Genomic DNA, 9,389 nt, shown 5'->3' with positions numbered 1-9,389 from the left:
AAGATAGCAAAAGAAACTTTATAATTGGAATGGGGGGGGACTAGAAAAAACATTTAGGGCCAGATTTTGCCACCCTTACTCACTTTGTGAGTAGTCTCACTGAAATCAGTAAGACTTTTGTGGAGTAAGGTCCAGATCCACAAAGGGACTGGCACTGAAATTCCTAATTTTTAGACACCTTGAAAATCCACAAACCCAGATCGAGGCACTTTGGCTTTGTATGCATTGTGAGACAAAGAGGACTGGCAATGGGGTCCATAGGAGGTGTGTGTGTGTGGGGGGGTACGTAAGTTAGCCAATAGATGATGACAATCAGAGGGGTATGTCCTAGGCCCCACCCCTCTCAGGAATTTAGGTTATTAAGTCTGGGCTGTAAGGAGGCACCTATCTCTGCTTGTGATCCACAGCTGGGAATCCCTGTCCTGGAGTCAGGTGCCTAAACCATTCTTTCAAGAAAGGTGGGTGCCTAAACCAAAATCCACCTAAAACAGTTGAGGTGGTAGCATCCCCCTCCCTTCTAACTTTTAGCCTAGATTCAAGGCTGGATTCTTTAAGAGAGATGCTCTGGTTGAACAAAAAATACTAGAAAAAAGAAAAGGAGGACTTGTGGCACCTTAGAGACTAACCAATTTATTAGAGCATAAGCTTTCGTGAGCTACAGCTCACTTCCTCAGATGCATATCGTGGAAACTGCAGCAGGCTTTATATATACACAGAGAATATGAAACAATACCTATTCCCACCCCACTGTCCTGCTGGTAATAGCTTATCTAAAGTGATTTCCAGCACAAATCCAGGTTTTCTCACCCTCCACCCCCCCACACAAATTCACTCTCCTGCTGGTGATAGCCCATCCAAAGTGACAACTCTTTACACAATGTGCATGACAATCAAGCTGGGCTATTTCCTGCATAAATCCAGGTTCTCACATCCCCCCACCCCCATACACACACAAACTCACTCTCCTGCTGGTAATAGCTCATCCAAACTGACCACTCTTCAAGTTAAAATCCAAGTTAAACCAGAACATCTGGGGGGGGGGGGGTAGGAAAAAACAAGAGGAAACAGGCTACCTTGCATAATGACTTAGCCACTCCAAGTCTCTATTTAAGCCTAAATTAATAGTATCCAATTTGCAAATGAATTCCAATTCAGCAGTTTCTCGCTGGAGTCTGGATTTGAAGTTTTTTTGTTTTAAGATAGCGACCTTCATGTCTGTGATCGCGTGACCAGAGAGATTGAAGTGTTCTCCGACTGGTTTATGAATGTTACAATTCTTGACATCTGATTTGTGTCCATTTATTCTTTTACGTAGAGACTGTCCAGTTTGACCATGTCAAACCATGTCAAACTGGACAGTCTCTACGTAAAAGAATAAATGGACACAAATCAGATGTCAAGAATTGTAACATTCATAAACCAGTCGGAGAACACTTCAATCTCTCTGGTCACGCGATCACAGACATGAAGGTCGCTATCTTAAAACAAAAAAACTTCAAATCCAGACTCCAGCGAGAAACTGCTGAATTGGAATTCATTTGCAAATTGGATACTATTAATTTAGGCTTAAATAGAGACTTGGAGTGGCTAAGTCATTATGCAAGGTAGCCTGTTTCCTCTTGTTTTTTCCTACCCCCCCCCCCCCAGATGTTCTGGTTTAACTTGGATTTTAACTTGAAGAGTGGTCAGTTTGGATGAGCTATTACCAGCAGGAGAGTGAGTTTGTGTGTGTATGGGGGTGGGGGGATGTGAGAACCTGGATTTATGCAGGAAATAGCCCAGCTTGATTGTCATGCACATTGTGTAAAGAGTTGTCACTTTGGATGGGCTATCACCAGCAGGAGAGTGAATTTGTGTGGGGGGGTGGAGGGTGAGAAAACCTGGATTTGTGCTGGAAATCACTTTAGATAAGCTATTACCAGCAGGACAGTGGGGTGGGAATAGGTATTGTTTCATATTCTCTGTGTATATATAAAGCCTGCTGCAGTTTCCACGATATGCATCTGAGGAAGTGAGCTGTAGCTCACGAAAGCTTATGCTCTAATAAATTGGTTAGTCTCTAAGGTGCCACAAGTCCTCCTTTTCTTTTTGCGAATACAGACTAACAGGGCTGCTACTCTGAAAAAAATACTAGACAATTTGCAGCAATTACCAGGTGAAATTCTGTGTCCTGTTATATACTAGGACAGACTGGATGGTATAATGGTTCCTTCTAGCCTTAAATCATATCTCTACATACACCAAACTCTCTGTATCTGTTACAGAGTTGCTAACTTGGGGGTGTTTGTGTCTGCAAATGTGTTCTAATAAATTTCTCAGTGCTGTATTCAATGGGTCCAGGTGTAATGGAGATCAGAATTCATTGCATATTCCCAGGGACCTGTTTAATTTACATGTTGGCACTGGAATTACAGTAAACAGCGTACCATGTGGAGACATTTGTTTCCTAATAGTTATGTAGAGTTGTTCTGTGAATGGAAAACTTGAAAGGCCCAGTCTTTTTTTTTAAGAAACGATTATGCAGTAATGCTTTCAAATAGTATATTTCAATGAATGCCAAAGGAACTGTGGAATTTATACTGATTTATAAAGAAGATGTGGAATCTCAGTGATTAGGAGGGTTCACAAAGATTTAGTCACTAAACATTAAATAATGAGAATTAAATGCTCCTTTTCACAATGAGGGGAAGAAACGGTTAGCCCATTGCTTTAATGGTAGATTTGCTTTATAGTCTATTCTCAGACATAACAGGACGTTAGCACTGAAAAATGAGGCAAAGGGAAATGGCATCTTAGAAGGGAAAGTTGTAAATATACCATTATAATACCAAAACCCTTTACTGAAAATAATATATGTCCCATTTATAATCAGTTTTTAGGTATGTTAAGTGACTGAGAAGGAAGGAAAGCAACCTTGAAGTATACTGTGCTGTGTGTTTTCACAATATTTGCATAGCGTGAGCAGAGATCCTCCTGTAATCCTTTCTAGCCTGCCAATCCTGATTCAGCACTTTCCTCAGAGTTGCACAGAGCTTGGTTACTTAATGTAGAATCTAAAAATTTAATCTGAGCATATTGCTAAGGAGACACCAAATGGAAAGCTCTGCTGCAAGGAGCCTTTTAAAGTGTTTAGTTTGATCAAAAATTCTCCTGGAGCCTGCGTGAATCCTAAACTGGCCTCTGTTAGCATGTTGGAATGTCACCACTTGAAGGCGGACATGTTTCACTACAGTGACAGAACTAGTCTGCCGTACCTTCGAGTAGTCTGGCTATGGACCACACTTTGATACAGAAGGGATGTTTCCATTAACCTGCTTGTAAACTGGCCTACAATGAAGGTCACACCTTGCAGGATATTTACAGTGGGTGGCCAGGCCAAGAGATGCCTAGAGGAGAGAAATCCCCAAACTACTTTTCTTTAGCTCCTTTAAATTGAGCATAACCTTTATTTACAAAAAAATAATGAAAGCCTCTCATAAGAGAGTGAGAACAATTGGGAAAGAGTCCCCCTCACTGACGTTGCTGGTGTGGCTACCTGTCCTACTCACCCGGCTCAGCAGGGCAGCGCATTTTGTTAATCGGGAGAATCTGTGTTAGAAAAAGAAGCTCTCAGTTCTAGACAAGCCTCTCAAGGAGAGGGACCAGTTTGCCCCGGAGTTCCCTGGAGTAGGTGCGCTGCTCTGCATCCATCAGCAGGTGGGAAGGTGGCGGATCCCTCCCGCCTGTAAGCCCAGTGGAGACAACCTGACTTTGCTCGGAGATGGGCAGGCAGGAGCCCGCGCTGCTTCCATAGACCCAGGCGGCCGCAGGGAGGGCTCGCCCCCTCTGCTCCTGTCCGCTCACCCCACGCACCTGCTGCCCGAGATGCAGCCCAGCTCAGGCGTCCTCTAGCGGGAAGCGGCCGCCCTGGAGCCTGGATTCCGTGAGACGCTCCCACCCGCAGGGGGTTAAACGCTTCCGACGTGGTTTCGGTGTCAAAACGAGCGCGGAGCGGAGGAGGGAAAGCCGGGAAGCCGGGACCTGCAAGAAGCTGCGGTGCCAGGCAGCCAGAGGCGCACTCGGAGCCGCCGTGCGCCCCGGAGCCGGCATGGGCCAGCCGGGGGAAAGCGCCCTGCGCGCCCAACCGCTGTAACGGCCGCCGGGCGTGGCGCGCCCCGGGCTTGGCCGGGGCAGCTCCCCAGCGCCCTTCACCTGTGGGCGTGACCCGCTTCTTCCCCCCCACCCCCACCCCCGCTTTTATTGTCAGGGCCGCCGCCGCAGCTGCAGCAGCAGAGGCGCCAAGGGGCCGAGAGCGGAGCCGGCGCTTGGAGCGGAGCGGCTGAGGGAGCGGCGGCGGCGGCGGCCTCAGAGCCGCCTCTGTGTAAAGTGTCCCGTGAGCCGGGGATTCTTGCTGCCCCGCCCCCCCCCCCCAGCGCCCGCCAGCGCGCCCCTTCGCCAGCCAAGCCCCGAGGATCCGACGGGAGGGGAGACCTGGCTCGGCTAGCACCTCCTGCTCTGGGGCTCCCCGGCCGCCGTGTCTGCCTGACTCCGTCGCCATCCCCAGCTGTTGGCAGGCGTAGCTCCCGCCGGGCTCCCTCCCAGCCCGCCCCCCCGCCGGCATTTGGAGCGGATCTGCCTGGGTTCCCTGCCTCTGTGGAGTTACCGGCTGTCACCTGGCCAGCCGGGGGCGGCGCGTGAGTCGGGTCCCGCCACCCGCCCGCCACCCCCCGGGTGCTGCGCATTGACGGCTGGATTGGACTGTGCAGTGGTTGCAGTTGGCCAGGGGGTTACCCTAAAGCTGCCTTTGGGTTGTGGGGGTGGGGAAGTTCCATCTGAGTCTCCGCGCGACTGTAACTGATTTGATTTAAGAAAATTTAGGGGGTGTTTCCCCCCCCCCCCCCGCGCGCGGGGAGGGGGCGGAAACAAACAAACCAAAAAAAAAAAAAAACTTTCTCAAATAAAAAGCCTCATTTGTGGCTCAGTAGCATCTTAAGCTCAGCAACATCCAAAACGCTAGTGAATTGGTGCCACGGTACAGGAGGAAACCCATCGAAGGCCACCCCTGCACAGAGGTTTTTCTCTGTTTTAGAATTATTTTGCTTTCTTGCTGAAAGATGCTTCCTGCAGCATGACAGGGTTGCCGATGCTCAAGCCTTAGGTCTTGTGAAGATGGTTTTTTTTGGGATTACACGTGGAGAAAGGCGATCCGTCAAGGGGAGAACTGGCTGGTGAAACTAACTGACATTTTTGCTCCGGGAAAGTGGCTTCAATGGCTCCATCTCCCAGGACAAACAATAGAAAAGATGCCAACGCCTTGCCAAGCATGTCCTCAACTTTCTGGGCAATTATGATCCTGGCTAGTCTTCTAATCGCCTACTGCAGTAAGTACATTTGTTCTGATGCTTCCACTGGACACAAATCCAGGCCCTTTCCAGCCGAGGTAATGCATATCTTAAAGGCCAAGGTTTCAAACCAACACATTAGTCTATGCTCTAGATTCTCTTTCTTCCTCTCCCTCCAAATTAAAAAACAGATAAGACCTGAAGCTTTAATATTACTATTACAGAAGAACCCTTGAGATACTCCTAGATTGTAGTTGTGGTGTTTCAAACATCGATAGAGTATTTCTCTTTGATTTTAAGAACAAACTTTAGTTTTACTAGGCATAATCCAATTGAATATTCCATAGTGATTAGTTCCAATGTTTATTAAATGTAATCAACTTTGAGTAGGAATGCTTTCCCCCCACAGTCTTTCACTCACATACTTCATGAGCAAGAGTTATTTTCTCAGGTTGATTTTTCTTAGGGAGAGCACATGCTTAGTCTATGACTGATGTCTTAATGTTGCCAGGATCATATGTGATTCTGACTGTGAAATTGCATTGGAACAAACCCCAGAATTTCCTTAGCACTACCTCAGCAGTATACTAAAGCCACATCAGGAGTTTACAGCTGTTTGATAGATAATCACTTGATGATTGTATGTTAGTTTCTTGCAGGGTTGACATTCTCGGATTAAAGTACTGAAGGGCAAAAATGTAATTGCACAGATTTGAGGGGTATACATTGTTGTTAGGAATGGATACTCTAAGTATTACAATTTTTTTAAAAAAATGTGCTTATTTTTGGCTGAAAAATCAAATATTAACACTGATAATGCAATCAGTGTTATTGCTCCCAGTAAGTTTAGTTCTCAAACAGTTATGTAATGTAGGTATAGTTTGACCATCTTCTTGCAAAAAGACAAAATTGTCCACAGTACTAGACTGAGCATTCAACAGCAAAAGTAAAAAAAAATAAAAATAGTTTCTGTGTTTATAATAAACCATATCAATATAGGGACAAGTACATGTACAACTTTAACTGTCAACAATCCATTTTAACCCATGCTGTATTCTCCATATATTGGTCACTTGACTTGGCTGGGATCTGTAATTTATGTGACATGGATATTCCTTTAATAAATGTAAAGTAGACATTCTGGGGAAAGCTTGTCATGATGAGCTGTAGTGGTATGATGTGTATGATGGAAAAGAAATGGATTCTCGTTTTAAAGAGTGTGCCTAAGGCATTTCGTTACCCTCCATTCTATTCTCTCAAACCCTTATCAAATTTACCATCCCCCAGCATTCTCTCAAATGAGATTGCAACTAGCCATGAGCACCTTTCCTTCACTGCTTTACACGTTATAGTAGCTCATGACACTGACAATCTTCATTCACTGCTTTGTGTGACAGAAGCTCATGATGCTTTCTAAAAGATAATTCCAGTGTAATGTAGAATTATTTTGTAAGCACTTATTTTAATTTAATACATTCTGAATTAAATAGCTCATTAAAATAATGTAAAATATGCTTCCCTTTTAATCAGTTCTATTTTGTACATGATGTAGTATTCAGTTTGCTCATAAACACTGAGGATATCCTAAACAACTTATTAAGATTTAACAGAATTTAGTGCATTGGGAGATGTGTTCTGCTAATCAATAAATGCATATTAGAGGGTGATTAGCTAAAGTGTAATGAGGATTAAACTGTATTTTATTTTATTAAATCTGTATTAACTTCTATAAAGATTTTCTCTAGAAAGTGCATATCTCCAGAGTCACAGGTTTCCCAGATGAAAATGGCAAGGGTTCTCCTCTGAATATACCTTCAGTAGTTACAGTCCAGTAATGGGTTAACTGTAAAAACCAACAACTATCAGAAGGAGTCTTTTTAGAATTTTTTTTATAATATATATACTGGTGTTTAAGGATGAGAGAGTTGGTATTGTTCTGTGAAAGGAGAGGATTTTTTGCCTTCAATTCTATTGTTAATTATTGTTCAGTATATTTTTAGCATTGCTTATGGGTGCTGAATAATTAAATGTTAACTGGCATATGCAGACAATGCCTTGTGTTTAAATGAGCAACCACTAATTTATTTTGCCAGTAAATTTTATACTAGATGGTGTTGATCAAACATACCATATTCTTTGTACCATATAGTGCTGAATAAACACCAGGCAGCCTAAAACATGTAGTGTCCTGTCACTTCACCATTTATGAGGAGTTTCACTGAGTTAATGACTGAAGGTGCAATTCCAAATGTTAATGAAGTATTATTTACATACTATCTGCTATAGTACTTGAAGAATTGTTAATAACATTCCTTCCCTGAAGGAAAGAGTAAAGATGCCTAAAAATCTTAGGAAGAAGAGTATAGATACTAGCTCATAGTTTATAGTATTACACCAATTCTCTTCAGATTCATATAGGTCTAGTCTTCCATTCATCATATGATGTATTGTTCATTAAGGGCAGAGTCTTTTTCCTTTCTTTAACGAGAAATAAGAGTCTTGAATTACTTTTATCAAAATATTTTAAAAATACTCACCAAAACATAACCTATTAGCCAACATTTTCACACACTTATGGCTTCAAGTAATGGAAATTACACTAAGACTTTAGATCTCTCTCTCTCTCTCACACGCACACACACACAGCTTTGCTAATTATAAAGTAGTAAATGTTTATATGTTATACTCCTTAAAACAATAAAAAAAAATCCAGTAAGGATTTATATCCCTAACTGTATCCTTTTTATATAACTGTGTGTGAAACCCTGGAGCTGTGGTTCCAGTGAAGACAGAACTTTTATAGTATTGTAAAAGCAAATGAAAAATGCAAATTAAACTGTTCTGTCTGTATTGCTCATTTGCTTTATCAGTCTGTTCATGCTGACAGCGTATTCACAATGCAGTTGTATGACGGCTGCTTGTTTCCCTTCCCTATTACTTTAGATTTTTATTATTAGGAATAAGTTTCTGTTGTGTAGGACAGCTCTGTTAGTAAGAGCAACTGATGTTATACTTTGAATTGAATTTAGCACATTTGTGGAAATTTAGAGAGAGCTTTCAGGAGATGCATGTACAGTCAACAAGATTTTTATTTATTCTTTATTTTATAAAGCACTAGTATTTTCTTTTTGTAGTGGTAAAGATGGTAACCTGGCCATTTTTCTTCCCTAAATGTTTAGATTATATTTAAGGATAGTGGCTCCATCCTATGGTTGAAGACAGACCTGCACTGTACCAATTAGTTAGTTGCTATAGTGATAAAGTCTTGTCATTCTTTCATCCTGAGGAAAATATTCTGAATTATGATTGTAGGCCCTTAATAGGGGGGAAAAAGTGAGACAAATATGGGATGGTTAAAAAGTAGACTGTTTAAGACTGTATGATTATGATTACCAAGGAGCTTACTTATTTACAAGAAATAAAGTAAATGTAAAGAAATCTTGAATATCGCTATCCTCCCTGCTGCTGAGCACCCGCAATTGTCATTGAAGGGATCAGAGTTGGGTAGTGCTCTCAAACCCTAATTTTATAAACTTGGTTAATGAATAGTAAGAGACTGGAGAGAACTATTTGCCCCAAGCTTTAACATTGTGTTCTGTGAAGGTGTATTGAAATCAGTCAGTAAAAAAGTACAGATAGGTGTTAGAAGTCTGGATCTTCTTTTTCCTGTGTTTTAGGAAGTTCAGATGGATGATTTTACCTATGACTTTAAAACAGAATGCCACATTAGAAATGCAGGAGGCATATTCTTGACCACTATAGCATGAATTCTGTATGGATTTACTTCAGTTCACTTCATTGTAAATATTAAGGTATTTGTTTGGTGTGATTCTTATACTTAAATAATAGCTGTTGAAACAAAGTGCACTTCAGCATTAGCTATGATGTTGCAGTTAAGACTCTTTGACTTCCCCTGTTCAGTACTATTATGTAAGCAAAAGGAAAATAGCGGCATGTCCCCTTTTAGGTTTTTTCTTTTTCTTTTTTGAAGTAATACTCTGAAGTGCATTAGATATGGATCTTTTAAAAAGCACTACCAAAATTGAATTCTATTTTGAAAGTTCACCT

The 9,389-nt window shown here is 42.2% G+C and overlaps 1 protein-coding gene across 12 annotated transcripts in view; it reads left to right on the top strand.

Moving 5' to 3' along the window:
* The first annotated feature begins 3,627 nt into the window (after positions 1-3,627).
* The window catches only part of TAFA5 (TAFA chemokine like family member 5), a 592,559-nt gene continuing 586,797 nt past the window's right edge, over positions 3,628-9,389 (top strand). For 5 of the 12 annotated variants that reach the window (XM_073328341.2, XM_073328344.2, XM_073328343.2 and 2 more), the window contains exon 1: positions 3,630-5,360. In XM_073328341.2, coding sequence (XP_073184442.1) covers positions 5,249-5,360 — 112 coding nt within the window. In that variant the 5' untranslated portion in view covers positions 3,630-5,248. Of the gene's footprint in view, positions 5,361-9,389 lie in introns of all 12 variants that reach the window. The other 7 variants (XM_073328354.2, XM_073328337.2, XM_073328338.2 and 4 more) reach the window with 3 other exon arrangements.

Source organism: Lepidochelys kempii, chromosome 1, assembly GCF_965140285.1.
Source record: "Lepidochelys kempii isolate rLepKem1 chromosome 1, rLepKem1.hap1, whole genome shotgun sequence".
In the NCBI taxonomy this organism is placed as follows: domain Eukaryota; kingdom Metazoa; phylum Chordata; order Testudines; family Cheloniidae; genus Lepidochelys; species Lepidochelys kempii.
This window is presented reverse-complemented; position numbering and strand designations above follow the sequence as displayed.